The sequence below is a fragment of the Antechinus flavipes genome, chromosome 3, assembly GCF_016432865.1.
Source record: "Antechinus flavipes isolate AdamAnt ecotype Samford, QLD, Australia chromosome 3, AdamAnt_v2, whole genome shotgun sequence".
In the NCBI taxonomy this organism is placed as follows: Eukaryota; Metazoa; Chordata; class Mammalia; order Dasyuromorphia; family Dasyuridae; genus Antechinus; species Antechinus flavipes.
The window spans coordinates 598,682,186-598,698,938 of NC_067400.1; the positions used below are offsets into that span (position 1 = coordinate 598,682,186).

The window sequence follows — 16,753 nt, forward strand, 5'->3', positions numbered from 1 at the left end:
AGATTACAATTTTTAAAACATGCAGTTTATTCTAATGTAAAAATCTACTTGTAGACCAAGTCCTGGGAAGGTTTTGAAGCAAGGGACAGGGCAAATTCTGGCCCACTTACTGTGTTTTTAGAGGTGTGTTCCGAAGCGATGGTTACCAGCTCCTCAAGGCTGTACTTAGTCATGTCTGTTTGGTGGGCTCCATTTGGTCTGAGAATCTGGAAAAACTCATTGTTGGCTGAAAACAACAGAAAAGCATAAGTGGTATGTCGAACATGTTAACAGTTTTTGCAATTGATTCTTTGAGCTGTTTTCTTTTATAAATTAACATATATTATAATGAGACCATCTCTTTACATATTAAGTGTTTTATATAATATTTTACATATTAGAAACCCATAAACCCATAGTGATACTATGTTTGAAGCAAATGTACAAACAAACTTTTAAGGGTTTCTTTAATGGAAATATTTCCTCATGAAAATTTTTTAGATTATAGGGAGAATATGCCACAAATCCATTTAGGTATAACCTCCACAAATTTCTGAAAACAAGAAAACAGGTAGTGTACATTAAGAGAAATCTGTAATTTTTACTGCTGGAAATAGACAGAATACAAAAACAAGTTATAAGTATAAAAGGTGTGTGTCTAAAGACAATGTTTTGAGAAAATAAGAAAAAGTGGTAGTAGTCTATTTTTTATACAATTACTAATAAACTACAATTCTCTTTTTAAAAAAGGTTTTATACTTCATCAAATATAAATTAAAAATCAGCATTTCTTTAAAAAAAGATGTCACTGAAAAAATTCAATATCTTTTGTCAGACAAAATATTTCATATTAATCATGATCTTACTCATCCAATGTGATTAATGAAATCAATGCATTTGGTTCATTCTGTATGTTCTGAACCCATAGCAACAACTCTGGTGGAGCTGGGACTTACAATAAGCTGTTCTAACTATTTGCTTTTATCTTGAGTCAGCTCTACCTTGAACACTATGTACACAGCGAAGGGCATAGTTGAGGGCATCAAGAATACTTGGCTTGTGATTTTTCTCAGAGGGGAAGTACTTTTTCATTTCTCGGACCACCATCATAAGTTCTTCAGAAGTCTTGTTTCGATCTTGCTGCTCACTGAAAAACAATACAATGTCAAGTTATATCATTATGTTTTTCTTTCCCAATGAGCTAGCATTTCATCATGGATACATAGTGCACTCTCTTTTGCTCCCCCCTTCCTATTGCCTTCTATTATACTGCTACTGGTTACAGGCCTCCATTTCCTTCTTTTGAGTCTTCAGATCTACTCATTATTAGCCTAATTTTCCCAGATCTTCACATCCCATGGAACCATCTCAATCCCAAGTTTTTTTTCCCCCTAATAATAAAAATTTGGTCTCTTTTATTCTTTTCTCTTAGATGATGAATGAAAACTGATCAAAATAAAAGCCGGCTCACCTGTTGTTGTCAGTACCATCTCTGCCTTGTCGTCTGAAGTCTTTGTTCCACCTCTCATGGGATTCTTTATCAAGGGAATCTGTCCCACTGGACTCTGGTTCATTAAATTCATTTCCATTGGAGTCATTGCTATTGGATTTACTGCTCTGCATTTCTAGGTCTTTGCAATGGACTTTTTTTTCTGGCTTCTAAATATTGATGGCTCTAAGTAAATGTGTTCTCTATTTTGAAGTCAGCAGTGATGATGCTCCAGTTCTCATTTTGGTCCCAGCCATCATCTAACACAAAATTTTCTGTCACAGCTGATTGGCAAAATGTGACATGAGTAATTAATTGTTGCCATTCACTAAGGAACAATTTTTCCTATACTTTCTATTTTCCATAATAAAAACTTCAGCATCTTATCATTTCACTAAAATGTAACATTAGACTTCAATCTGAAAAAAAAAAAAAAGAAAAATGAAAAGTTGGGAAGTAAAGCATGTTTAATACCTGAAACCAAGATGAAAATGTCAGTGGTTTCTCTGAGAGACATTAGTAAACTTTCAACTTTGTAGGCTTGTGAGATTCTGGAGGATCTTAAAAGGACCTTAAAAGGCATCCGATCCAATCCACTTCATAGATGAAGGAATTAATGCCCCAAGAAATGCAGCCACTTTCAGGGCTCAGGTCATCTCAGTAGTAAAAAGCAGGCCTCGGACTCAAACCCAAGTAAGTACCAGCCCCAAATGCAGCCTCCTGTCCCTTGGACCAGAATGTCTTCTTCCAAAAGGAGTTAGATTTGAACCCAGACAGCTTAGCTCCCAATTCAGTGCTCATCACAGCAGTGATGCCTCTGCAGCCATTGCCTACCGAGCACCTCCTATGGCACTGTGCCAGAAGCTGGGCAGACAAAGATGGAACAGAAAACCAGCCCCTGCTTCCAGGGGGTTGGGGGGCCATCACTGCTAGCGGACAGGCCCAGTGCCTGCGGTTTCACTGGAGGAGTGCCAGAAGGTAGGCAGGGAGCACGGGACAGCGGTCAGGAGAGCTGCCCGGGAGCACGCGAGGGGAAGCGCCTGGCCAGGAGGCGGAACACATCTGTCTCAATCGTGTTTGACTCCGTGTCCTCGTGGGGTTTTCTTGGAGGGTACAGGGCTTAGCCCTTCCCTTCTCCCATTCATTTTGCTGCTGTGTAACAGGTAAATGGGGTGAAGAGACTTGTCCAGGTCTCACAGCTAATCAGGGTCCGAATCTGGATTCCAGACTTCCTGCCCCCCAACCTCAGGGACATTCGACTGCTGTGGGTCTGAACCCAGATCTTGGGATTACAGGCTCAAAGCTCCAGAGCTGAAAGGGGGCCTCGGAGTGTGACCCATCTCACGGATTTTAAAAAGCAGTTATCAGACACTTCCTTTGCGCTAAACGATGGAGTCACAAATGCACCCAAGATGCCGCAGAGGTCCCAGAGGGCTCCGGCCCTGATGCAGAGTGCCCACAGGCTTCCCTCCTCCAAACTCCCCTGTGTCTGCCGAGGGCCCCTCTGCCCCTCGATTTTCACCAAGAGCCAGGCTTCTCGCTCCTTTCCCGATCCCCATGCCCAACTCAACTCTAGGTCTCTCAAGTCCGACTTCTCAATGTCCAGGTCACAGATTTAGGGGGACCTTAGAGGCCAGCTGGAGTCAGGGAGGCCAGAGTTTACAACACTGCCTGGCCCTGTGACCCTGGCCAGGCCACTTCACCCTGTTTGCCTTAATCCACTGAAGAAAGAATGACCCAACCACCCGCCCGTGGGTACCAGAGACTCAGAAGCACAGCAGAAATCATCTCTCTCGACACCCTGACTTAAAGCGTCCCTAGCTGTCTCCAAATCTCTGGGAACCTTCTCTTCTCCCCAGCCCCCTCCTTCTGAAATCATCTTCCCTCACACTGGGCCTCCCTGCCTCGGGCTGGAGCTCCTCCAGGGCAGGCACGGTCTTGGTCAAAGCCCAGAGGAAGCACACAGTAGGCACTTCATATGGGCTCAATGACTCCTCCTGGGGGGAGGGACCATGTTTTGGTCTTTCTATGCCCAGTGCCTAGACCAGAGCCTGACACACAGTAGGCACTTTATAAGGGCTCGGCCTCTGGTTCCTGGGGGGAGGGGCTGCCTGCTTTTCCGGGTATCCCAATCTGCAGCACACAGACGGTGCTTAATAAATATTGGCGGCTGCCAGGGATCCCCACGAGCTCCCAAAAGTTAAAGGGCTGGTTGTAGGTCCAGCACAAAGTGGCCGGAAGACGTCGGGTCGGGGCGCTCGCGACCCCATTGGAAGCTGGAGGCAAAAGTTGGACGCGACCCGCCCCCTCCCCTCGAAGAGCTTTTCACCTGGGGGTCCGGGCAGTCGGCTGCCCCTCAGACTCAAGTTCAAGGGCAAATAGTTTCCCGCTGGGATGGATCCCGGGAGATTACGTAAGCCGCCCCCCTCCCCGCCTCCAGGCGAACCCCTGCTCCTCTCCCCTACCGAAGCGCTTCAAGGGGGGGAGCGAAGCGCTTCGGGGGGAGGAGGGGCGTGACTGAACCTCGACCCCTGCCCGTCCCGACCCCAGCCCTCGCGCCGAGACACTCACTCACCCGCTCTGCCGCCGCCACCACAGCCGCGTTTGGCCCCCGCGCGCCTCCGCCCTCCCTAGCCCCGGCTCTCTCGCGCCAGCCCGGCGCGCAGGTCTCGGGGCCAGCCGCGTGCCGCGGGGCCGCCCCCCTCCACGCGAACGCCCGCCTGCAACGTGACCAGACTCCTCCTCTGCCGCGCCCCATTGGACGCCGCGCCCAGCCCCGGGCACCCCCATTGGCCAGAAGGAGGAGCCTGCGGGGGGTGGCTCCGGTTACATAACCGTGCCCGAGGCCCCCCAATCCTATTACATAACCCGCGGGGAGGGGCAGGGCGAGAGGTGCCTCTCGGCCAATCCGGTTAAGACGGTGGGCGGGGCGTGGGCGGTGGGGTACGCGAGGGAGGCGTGGTCCCGATGGGCACGAGTCAGGTATCTAGCCGCTGCACGGGGCTTAGATGGTGATAGGCGGGTGAGCCGTGATAGGGCGGGGAAGCTGTCATTCATAAGTGAGGGCGGGTGAGAAACAGGTGAGGACCTGGGTGAGTGATAGGAGGAGACCTAGCCAGGATGCTCCTCAGCCAGAAAACGAGCAGGGGATGGGAATTGCGGGCGGGGCGGCTTTCCCGTGGTGCTTTCTTAGATTGGCGCTTGGGCATTGGCTTTGCGGATCCTGCTTGGTTGCATTGGGGATGGGGGTCAATGGCATGAATGAGCCCCCTTCCCTACATGTTTCCCTCGATTAAAAATGTTTAATTTCTTAATTAACAAACGTTTTCTCTCCTCCTCTCATTGAAAAGGGGTGAGGGTGGGGGGCAGGGGGGAACATCCTTGTAACAAATATCCCTGTTTGAGCAAAACAAATTTCCAGTTATTGTGGACTATGTCCAAAAATGTATCCGTCACACCTCCCCCTGTCCGGACATGGGCAACAGAGTTCATCCGAGGAATCATCTCTTCTTGACGCTATGGTCAGTTGGTTGTAGGCTGCCTCATCGCAGGTGTCACAGCCTCCTGGAAACTTTCCCCTGATTCTCACCTGTTCCTTTTATTTAGTATTTTTCCCACCCCAATTGTTAGTTACTTACTGTGTCCCCTCTCCCTGTCCTATTACTTATCCTAGATCTCGGGCAGAAAAGAATCTCAAATTTAGCCCAACTCCTTCACTGAGTGAAGAAAACAAGACGCAGAGAAAAAGTAAAAGCTTCCGCCAACATCATAGAGACAAATGGGCAGGATTTGAAATCAAGTTCCTTCTAACTCCAGGGCTAGGACTCTTTCACCTAAATTCCACAGTCTGCCGACTGCTTTTCAGCCTGCCAAGTATGGAAATCCTCTTTCTCCCTTGGTTATCCTACCAGCTTCCTTGGGTTCAATTATTATCAATTTTTATTATTCAATTATTATTATTCAGGTGATTCACACATCTATAAACCAGCTCTAATCTCTTCCCTGAGTTCTTGTACTATGTTTGCCCAGCTGACTGCTGGACAGCTCCACCTGAACTTCCTCAAGCCCCTTAAAAACACCATATCCAGAACAGAAATCATTCCCCTCTAAAATCCATTCCTCCACCAAATCCTCTATTTCTGTTTAGGACATCTCTGTTCTTATTACCCAGATTTTCAGTTTTGTATTTTTTTCTTTTGTCCCACAATCTCTCTGTTTACTCAGTTGCCAAGTCTTGTCAATCTCCATCATGCTGCTTGACTAAATTCCCCTTCTCTAAAATCCCAAAATTAGACTTTCATTGCCTCTGCCTTGGTCTTCTGTAAAGAGCCTCTTTGGTTTCCTGCTCTTCAGGCTCAATCCATTCTTCATACAGCAGCCAAATTGATACTCTTAAAGCACAGGTCTGACTGTGTCATATCCCTGTTCAACAAGCTTCAGTGGTTCTGGGATAAAAAACCAAGTAAACAAAAACACACAGCCTGGCAATACAATACATACATATATATATATTTATGTAATACATAATAAATATGTAATATAATTATATACAATATAATACATAAGTATAACAATAATATGTATATATAGATATAAGTATGTGTGTATATATATATATATATGCACATATATATGGACATGGATATAAATAATACCTTAAGTGTTTGCTCTTCTAGTCACATTGGCTTATTAACCATTTCCTGAACATAGCATTGTAGAGTCTACCTCCATATCTTTGGCAAAGAAATTGACTTCTCCGGCATGTGCTCCATACTCATTTTCATCTTGAGAATTCCAAGTTTGCTCTGAAGTATAGTTCAGGAACTGCCTCCTACATGTGATATCTCCTGATCTCTAGAGTTCTTGGCACTCTTTCTCTCTTGAAATGTCTTAGGAGTACTTTGCTTTTACTTCCTTTTAGAAGTTTGGCTCTCAGTAAAATGGAAGTCCTTGAAGCCTTGGACAATTCCATTTTTGTCTTTGTAGCCTTAATATCTGCTACATAGTGGGTAATTAATAAGTATTTCATTCAGTTGAATTTAATTGAATGCTGTATCCAGACTATAGGAAGGGAACAAGCATTTTTAAAGCATTTACCATGTACCAGGCCTGGACTCAGGAATTCACACCTGGCCTCAGATGGCCAGATCCTAAGCAAGTCACTTAGCCTCATTTGCCTTAATTTCTTCATCTGCAAAATGAACCTGGAGTAGGAAATGACAAACCACCCCAGTATCTACCACGAAAATCCCAAAGGAGGTCACCAAGTGTTGGAAAAGGCTGAAACAGCTCCACAACAAGAAAATGTACCAGGCACTGTGTTAATGCTTATAAACAGCATCTCATTTGATCCTCACAACAACCTTGGGAGGGAGGCACTATAATTATCCCCATTTTACAGTCGAAGGAATTGAGGTTAATTACCTTGCCCAAGCTAATGTGTCCAACGCAGGATTTGAACCATGACTTCAAGTCTGCTAGCTGGCACTACCAGCTACCTGTCATACAAGCCTCATTTATGGGGCTTCAGAACCAGCTGGCATGAATTGGTTTCAATCTGCATTTTTGTTGGGAGTGCTCCCATCTTTAAGATCACATAGACATCAAAGGAACCTGACTCAGGCCAGAGAATTGTTGTAAACACAGCATACTTAAGATTTTAGGGAGTATTTGAAAAAAAATCTCATTTACTCTTTGTGGACTAGATGGAGACAGTCAGATGCACCTGGGATGAGCAAGGTTACAAGATCCCAAAATCTTGAATGCCAACTTGGATCGGGATTTCCAGTAAGTGTCCCATGGAGCAGCCTGTCCATTTGTGTTGTTCGAGCTACTGGTGAGAATGTTTGATGAAGGTATAGAAGACATGGAATCTGGAATTTGGAAAGGAGTGGAAAATTGGGTGTTTTATCTGAAAATCAGAACTCTAAAAGATCTTGGGAGCTTGGGATGATGGAGAAGACTTAGATAAAATGTAAAAAAAAAATAATTATAAGAGACTTAGGTTAAAAAAATCAGCTTAATTCAATTCAGGTCAATAAGCATTTATTAAATGTTTGCTATGTGGCAGATACTATGCTTGGTGTTGGGGATACAGAGACATTAACTAAATAGTTCCTACCCTCAAGGAACTTACATTCTCTAGAAAGAAAACAACATATACCAAGATACATAAATATAAATAAACATAAAATAATGTTGTTGGAGAGAGGGCACCAAAATCCAGACTTTGTGTAGTTAGCATTTAAGCTGACACTGAAAGGAAGGTAGGGATGGTGAAAGTATGACTAGATAATCCTTTCTGTGAAAAAGTTTGGGGCATTTTCTTCTTTTTCTCTAATGGGCAAAGGTGGAAAGGGGAAGGGTAAGATGCAGAAAAAATAAATTCTTGTTAATTTCCAAAAATGAAAAAATAAAAAAAATTAAATTAAAAAAGTTCTTAGAGTTTTATTTGGCTGTAAATTTTGTAGGAATCAATACTGTTGATTTCCTGCTCCCCTGTTCTCACCATCTCTTTTTTGCATACTATTTGAGGCTTGAGAGTCATGGTTTCCAGAATGTAGGAAGTGATAGCTCCACTCGATCCTGCCTTGTCCAGAAGACAGATTCTGTCTTTAGTTCTTTGAATCTTATTTTAGAAAGGTGAGCTGGAGTATATGTGGAAGAGGATGATCAAGTAGCTCCTTGTGTCTCTACCAAATCCTTTGTTTCTTTTTTCTCTTTGCGATTTCAGGACCTAACCTAGTACCTGAGACAGAGTTGGCATTTAAATGTTTGTTGATTGAAGGATCATGCAATATAAACACTGGTTAAAGGAACTAGGGATGTTACATGAGGAAGAGAAGGCATAAAGGGTTGATGAGTCTTCAAATAGTTTAAGGGTGGTCATGTTGAAGGAAGGATATTAGACTTGTTTTGGATCAGGGTGCAGAATGAGGAATGATGGGTAATAGTTTTAAAGAAGGTTTATGGAAAAACTTTCTAAAATAATTGAAAATATCTCCAACTAAACAGGGCTATATCACAGTGAGTTTCTCAACATTGGAGGTCTTCTAGTAGAGATCATGGAATATTGTAGAGGGGATTCCTGCTCAGGTACAGAGTGCAATGTCTTTTCTATCAGTGAGGTTCTTAAAAATTTTTTTTTTGTTCTTAATTCTGCAATTACTAGAAATGAAAACATTTCAATATACAAAAATCAAGAAAAATTAAGAATAAAAAAACATGAAGTTGTTAGTCTTTTAAAGTATTTTAAATTTAGGTAGTATCAAAATTGCTGTTTATATAGTTTTCTGTACTTTTTATATTCTTTTTGGGCATTGCAAAATTCTGTTGATGCTTTTTTTTTTTTTTTTTTTTTTGCATAGCCACGAACTTATATACTTTACCTCAAAGCCCTCTCTTGTAAGCAACCTATATCTATATACTCTCCTCTTTTTCCTTCCCTCCCTTCGTCCCTCCCTCTTTCCCTTCCTCTCCTTTTTCCTCTCCTTCTCCCTATTCTCCTTTCTCTCTCTCTCTCTCTCTCTTTCTCTCTCTCTCTCTCTCTCTCTCTCTCTCTCTCTCTCTCTCTCTTTCTCTCTGTCTCTTTCTCTCTCTCTCTTCTTCTCCTTTTCTGTCTCTGACTCTCTGTCTCTCTGTCTTTCTCTCCTTCCTTTACTCTCCTTCCCTCCTTCTCCCTCACTTCTTCTCTCCCTCCCTTCTTCCTTATCTCTCTCTTTCCCTCCCTCCCTCATTCCTTCCCTGTCTCTCCTTCCTTCCGCCCTCCCTTTCCCACCTGTTTCTCTCTCTCTCTCTTCCTCTTTCTTCCTCTCCCTCTGTCTTCCTTTCTCTCTCTCTCTCTCTCTCTCTCTCTCTCTCTCTCTCTCCCTCTTTTTGTCACTTTTTTTGTTTCTCTTTCCCTTCCTCTCCTCCCTCCCTCTCCCTCGTTCCCTTCCTCCTTCCCTCTCTCTATCTCTCCTTATCTTTTCCCCCTCCCTTTCTCTTTCCTTTCTTTCCACCTTTTCTCCCATCCCATCCCTCCCTCTCTCCCTCTCTTTCTCTCCCCTCTCCACTTTCTCTTTCCATCTGACAAATTGACCACACTTGAAATTGCTGTCTCATTTTGTGCGTCACTTCTCTGCCAGAAGGTGGGTACTGTGCTTCATCACTAGTCCTTTGAAATTGTGATTGGTCACTCTTTGGATCAGAGTTCTGAAGTCTTTTAAAGTTATTTTCTTTATATTATTGTATTCATTGTGTATATTGTTCTCCTGCTGCTATTCTTTATCAATTCATATAAGTATTTTCATGTTTTGCTGAATTCATCATTTCTTACATTGCAATAACTGTATGATATTCACTCAAGTTATTCAACCATTCCCCAATTGATGGATAACCAATTGAGTTTTCAATTTTTTGTTTTGCTACAACAAAAAAGTTCTGCTATATGCATTCTTGTAATGTGGGTCTTTATCCTTCTGTCCTCTTCCTCTGAGGGAATATATGACTATTCATGAACTCATTGGGTCATATAGTATATACAATTTAGTGACTTTAGATATACTTCCCATTTGTTTTCCACAATGGTTGCACCATCTACCTGATAATGCATTAATGTGATAATCCTCCTGTTTTTCCTTCAACAATCAATACTTTCCTTTTATGTTATCTTTTCTAATTTAATGAGGTAGGACTGGAGAGTTGTACTAATTTGCATTTTTCATCAGAGTTATAGCATTTTTATGTGGTTTTTGATATCTTGTGTATTTTTCTTTCATTTAAGAATTATCTGTTAAAATTCTTTGATCACCTGTTGGAGAATGGCTCTTTTTCTTACAGAATTGTATCAATTCTTTATATTCCTTGAGATAGCAGATTTTATTAGAAAATTTTTTTACTTTCCCAAATTATTTTCTTTTTAATCCTAACTACATTTATTTTGCTTGTGCAAAAGGGCTTTAAAATTTTACATAATCAAAATTGTACATGAAGCAGTAACATAGGGTATTGTATAGCATGCTGTAACTGGTGCCATGAAGATTTGAGTGTAGATTCTGCTTCAGATACTTTCTCAACAAATAATTTAACTCTTCTCTTCAGTTTCTTCCCCTGTAAAAAAGAGATAGCAATAGAACATATCTCCCAGGGTTGTTATGAAGTTAAAATGAAATATTTGTAAATTACCTTGTAAACTTTAAATCATTGTTTAAATGCAGGCTGTTAGTATTTTTTATGACCAATTCTTTCCCTTGTTTTTTTGTTATTGTTGATCTTTCATTTTTGAAGAGGATTAGTGAAATCACAATAGATGTCTTGACTTGAGCATGAATACTGTGCATTCCTCCCTATTAAGAAGACAGCAAAGCATTTGGGATGTGGTAGTCAGGGAGCCTTATTTTGGCTCATATAATTATAGGAAGGATAAATGGAACCATCAGGAAATAGTCTCATATACTTTTATCTTTTAAATATTTTTATTGTTCCCAGTTACATGTAAAAACAATTGTTTTATATTTGTTTTTAAAATTTTGAATTCCAGATTCTCCTTCCTCTCCACACCCCATCGCACTGAGAAGGCCCATGTGAAATTATGTAAAACATTTCCATAAAAGTCATGTTGCAAAAGAAAATATAGCTTTCCCCCCAAAAAAAAATTCTCAAGAAAAAAAAGAAAGTTAAAAAAAAAAGTATGCTTCAGTCTATGGACACAATCAGTTCTTTCTCTGGATATGCATTCTCTGGATAGCATTTTTTCATTATAAGTCTATCAGAGTAGTCTTAGATCATTGTATTGCTGAGAATAGCAGTCATTCACAGCTGCTCATCCCTCAACAGCTATTATTATGTAGACCATACATTTTATTTTGCTTGAGCTCATGGAGGACTTGCCAGGTTTTTCTGATAGCATCCTGCGAATTAATTCTAAAAGAACAACAACATTCCTTCATAATCCTATACCACAATTTATTCAGCTATTCCTCTGATGGGTTTCTTCTCAATTTCCAATTCATCATCCTGAGAAAAGAGCTATTATAAATATTTTTATACATATAGGTTGTTTTTTTTTTTTAAATCTATTTTGGGATTCATGTTTAGTAGTGGTATTGTTAGGTCAAAGGATATACATAATTTTATAACCCTTTGGACACAGAGCATATCTTTTGATCATTTATTGATTGGGAAATGGCTCTCTTTTTTAAAAATAAATTTGACTCCATTCCCTGTACAATTGAGAAAAGGAGACCTTCATCAGAGAAACTTGCTTCAAAATTCTTTTCATAATTTCTATTGTTAACTGTATCCCCCCTCGCCATTTATTTTATTCTTTTCCCTTTCATTTGCCCTCTCCTCAAGTGTTTTGTTTCTGAACAGTCCCTCCCCCAATGTGCCTTTTCCTCTATCATCCTCTCCCTTTCTCTTATCCCTTTCCCCTCCTACTTTCCTGCAGGTTAAGGTAGATTTCTACACCCATATTGAATGTGTATGCTATTCTCTCTTTGAGCCAATTCTGATGAGAGTAACATTCACTTCCTTCCCCTCCATTGTAAAAGCTTTTTCTTGCCTCTTTTATGCCAGATAATTTATGCTACTCCACCTCTCCTTTCCCTTTTCTTTCAGAACATTCCTTTCTCACCCCTTGAATTTATTTTATTTTTTAGATATCCCTCATATTCAACTCACATCTATGCCCTCTGCCTGTAAATATTCCTATCATAATAAGACTTATATACTTTTTCTTGTAGTATTCACATTATTGATTCAATTAATTCCAGAATTGGAATAGAGGGGAGGGAACAGAAGGCATATGTATAACATTAATATGGCTTTGGAGAAGACCATAAAGGAGCACAGTGAAAAGGGTGGCTGGAGCTGACCTATAAATAATGGCAGCCATGAGGTGGGCGAAGACTTTCATGGTTGAATGGCAGATGAGAACAATTTGTTCCAAAGGCCACTAAGATGGCTGATGTAGACCACTTTGAGCTTGATTTCCCTCGTTAATTAAGAATTATCCCCCTAGTCATAGCTGTAATATTTCTTCCCTTTTCTATTTTTTGATAAGATCTTTAATATTTAGGTCATCTATCCATTTTGAATTTATTTTGACATACGGTGTAAGATGTTCTAAACCGAATTTCTGCCAGGCTGCTTTTAAATTTTCTTAACAGTCCTTGTGAAATAATACAGTTTCTAGTACACAGTTGGCTCTTTATAAAGTATCTTGGGCACCTACTCAAGTAGGTGGTGTCTCTTGCTTTATTAAGCATTATAGTCAAGTTTTAAAAAAAAATGTAAAAAATTGTCTTCACTTTTAATTGAGAAAAAAATAAAATATTGTTTTAAAATAATATATAACCTATATCAATTACTTATAGGGGGAAAGAGAGAGAGAATTTGGAAATTAAATTTAAAAAAATTAATATTTAAAATTGCCTTACAAATTGCACATGTTTAATATACATTGGATTACTTGTGATCTAAGGGAGGGAGTGGGAAGAAGGAAGGGAAAAAAATTGGAGCACAAGGTTTTGCAAAGGTGAATGTTGAAAATTATCTATGCATATATTTTGAAAATAAAAAGCTTTAATAAAAATAAAAGACAGAAAAATTGTCTTTACATGTAACTGGAAAAAATAAAATGTTAAGAAAATAAAGTGTATGTTACTATGTTCAATTGCTTTTGGGTTTTGTTTACCTAATCTACTCCATTAACCAACTTCTGTATTTCTTTTTAATTCAATACTAAATTGTTTCAATTATTGTTACTTTATAACATAGTTTGAAATCTGGTTCAAGGTCCCCTTGATTTCTAGTTCTACCCCTTAATTATTTCTTTTTTAAAAATTGTTTTAAACAAAATAAGGAAAAAAAAAACATAAAGGGGAATACAAAACAATAAAATAAAACAAAAGAGAACATCCACTAGAAAAACTTTAGGGAAGATTCAAAATATGTAACAAGTTAGCAGTTCAAGAAAGTATATGTATACTTTCTTGAACTGCTATATGCTTTCTTAAACATATATAAATATATATATATATATGTAGAAGAAATTACATTCATGAATAGTCCCATCTTTTCTTTACTTCCTTGTAAATTGTTCATTGGTTCTTTGTTGTGCACCTTTTTTACTTTATTCTTTTTTCCTCCCTTCATCTTCCCCCAACCCCAAGCAGGCTGTAGTTAAGAAAGCACATATTTATGTATACATATTAGATACATATATTTACATCCATATACCTCCTCCCCCACCCCCACCCCTATCTTTTCTATACCTGGTGACTCTGTTTTAATTATGCTACTAATTTGCCTTGCTATTACTTAATGTCCCTACCCAGGGACCCTCCCTTGACTACTCAAATGTTGAAGCATTAGGTACAGATACACTGGAGCCGTCCATGGTGGCTCAGGCCATCTTCTCCTGGGAATCAGGAGCCCTCCAGGTGTCTGAGCAGCCTTTTAAGGATCACTCTGCTCACCTCCAGGTGTGAAGAGGGGCTAGGAAAGATGCAGGGAATCACCTAGCATGGCCTATGAGCATCAGAGATGGTGCCGTGCTCTAGGAGCAAAGCAAATTTTAAGTAGCTCATGGACATGTACATTTAGAAAATCCACCCCAAATAGTCACATGGACTATTTGTGCTCAACCTCTGACAAAGTTTGGTCTGATCAGCCACATCTGGCCACACTGTAACTTGTCTCTATCATAGTAATGTCATTTTGGTCCTTTTTGAAGATGGACAGAAACCATTGTTTCTGTAGTCTATTGCCTATTTTCTCCCCTCTCCCAAACTTGTAACTAACTCAGGGGATGTATTAACTTTGATAGCTTCATTAATGTGGCATTAAATAATTAAATTAAATTAGTACAATTTTAATAGTATAATTTTATTGATATTATTCAATCATGAACAACTGATATTTTTTCTATTTGTCCTCCCTTATTTTGTGGTTATATTCATATAAGATGTTCCCAAAGTACTTTACTTAAGTATTTTAGTAGATTAACTTCCAGATATTTACTATATCTTACAATTATTTTGAATGGTATTTCTTTTTCTATCTCTCCCTACTAGGTTTTGTCAATCAATATTCAGAAAGATTGATGATTTTGTAGGTTATTTTAGCTTCTTCTAGTTTGCTGAAATTATTGCTGCAATTACTTTTTAAATTGAATTGCTAGAATTCTTCAAACAAGCTACTATATCATCTACAGCAGTGGTGAAAATTTTGTCTATGTTTATTCTTTCAATTTATTTTTCTTGTTTTATTGCTATCTTGCACATCTAGAGCTATGTTAAATAGTGGTGAAATATATATATGTATGTGTGTGTGTGTTTACCTCTGATCTGATTGGAAAGAATACTCTACTCTGAGATTCCATGATTTTAAAATCTCATTATCAAATCTAATAGATTTTTTTTCTTCCTCATTATTTTGATCTAATTGGAAAGGCTACTCTATTCTGAGATTCTGATTTTAAAATCTCATTATCAAATCCAATAGATTTTTCTCCATCTTAATTTTCTTTGATCAGGAAATCAATAAACATTTAAGTATTTTTTGCTATGTCAGGCACTGTGCTAAGCAATAGGAATGTAAAGATAGGGAAAATAATTTTTGCTCTTAAGGGGCCTATAGTCTAATTGAGCAGACAATATGTACAAACAGGTACATAGAATAAACTAGACAGACTCACTAGAGAGAAGTCACTAGACTATAAGGAGGATAGGGAAAGGTTTCTTATAGAAAGCAGAATTTTAATTGTGACTTGAAATTAGGGAATCCAGGAGATAGATAAGGAGAGTATTCCAGAAGAGTCAGAAAATGGGAGCCAGAGGTGGGAGGTTGTTTAATTATTTTAATCATATATGACTCTTCATGAATCACATTTAGGGTTTCTTGGCAAAGGTACTAGAGTAGTTTGCCATTTCTTTCTCCAGTTCATTTTACAGATGAAGAAACGAAGGCAAAGTTAATAACTTGCCCACACAGCTGGGAAATATCTAAGGCTGGATTTGAACTCAAGATGAGAATTCTTGACTCCAGACATGTCACTCTATTCATTGCACCACAGTTATGCCCTGTATTTGACACTTCCTTGCATGAAACTTAGCATCTGCAACATCCTATTTTTACTCCACCTTTTCTACTTATTTAGCAGGTTCCTGTTTCTGCTCTGAAGTGTGTATATAAATCTCAGGCCTGTCCCCTTCTGCTTTCTCTTTGTACACTTCTGCTCTCTTAGAAAACACCTAATTTTGGCAGCTTCTTCTAGGCAGATAGTTCTTAAAAATACATTTCCTTGCCTATATTTCCAGATCCTTTTGGAGATTTCACTTTAATACTGTCATATGATTTAACTCATTGTCAAAAATCAAGACTCATCTTCTCCCTTCCTGCTATAGCATCTTTATAAAATAATAACTTCGACCTAAAGGAAGCAGAATAGGATAGGTAAGATTAGATAGGTCAAATTATGAAAAGCTTTGTAGAGCAACTAGTACAATAGTTTATATAAATCATTACAGTCTTGTTAGGGAAAACAATTTTTTAAAATTAAAACTTTTTATTTTCAAAACATATGCATAGTTTTCAACATTCACCTTGCAAAACCTTGTGTTCCAATTTTTTTTTCTCCCTCCCTTTCCCCTACCCTGGACGGCAAGTAATTCAATATGTTAAACACAGGCAATTCTTCTATACATATTTCCACAACTACCATGCTGCAACAAGAAAAATCAGATCAAAAAGAGAAAAAATGAGAAAGAGAACAAAATGCAAGCAAACAACAAAAAGAGTGAAAATGCTATGTTGGGATCCACACTCAGTTCCCACAGCCTTCTCTCTGAGTGTAGATGGCTCTCTTCATCACAAGTCCACTGGAATTGGTTTGAATCATCTCATTGTTGAGCAGAGCCACGTCCATCAGAATTGATCATTATATAATCTTGATGTTGCTGTGTACAATGATCTCCTGGTTCTGCTCATTTCACTCAGCATCAGTTTATATAAGTCTTTCAGGCCTCTCTGAAATCATTCTGTTGATCATTTCTTATAGGACACTAATATTCCATAACATTCATATACCTTAACTTATTCAGCCATTCTCCAACTGATGAGCATCCACTCAGCTTCCAGTTTCTTGCACATTTGGCCCCTTTCCCTCCTTTAAGATCTCTTTGGGAGACAGATCCAGCAGAAACACTGCTGGATCAAAATGTAAGCGCAGTTTTATTGCCCTTTGGATATAGTTCCAAATTTGTCTCCAGAATGGTTGGGAAAAAAATTAATTTTGAAAGA

The 16,753-nt window shown here is 39.4% G+C and overlaps 1 protein-coding gene across 2 annotated transcripts in view; it reads right to left on the minus strand.

Moving 5' to 3' along the window:
* PER3 (period circadian regulator 3) overlaps positions 1 to 4,134 on the minus strand; it is a 28,603-nt gene extending 24,469 nt beyond the window's left edge. For both annotated transcript variants that reach the window (XM_051988644.1, XM_051988643.1), the window contains exons 1-4: positions 4,044 to 4,134; positions 1,451 to 1,887; positions 981 to 1,126; positions 111 to 226 (exon numbers count right to left, since the gene is read on the minus strand). In XM_051988644.1, coding sequence (XP_051844604.1) covers positions 111 to 226; positions 981 to 1,126; positions 1,451 to 1,602 — 414 coding nt within the window. In that variant the 5' untranslated portion in view covers positions 1,603 to 1,887; positions 4,044 to 4,134. The remainder of the gene's footprint in view (positions 1 to 110; positions 227 to 980; positions 1,127 to 1,450; positions 1,888 to 4,043) is intronic.
* Between the last annotated feature and the right edge of the window lie 12,619 nt (positions 4,135 to 16,753).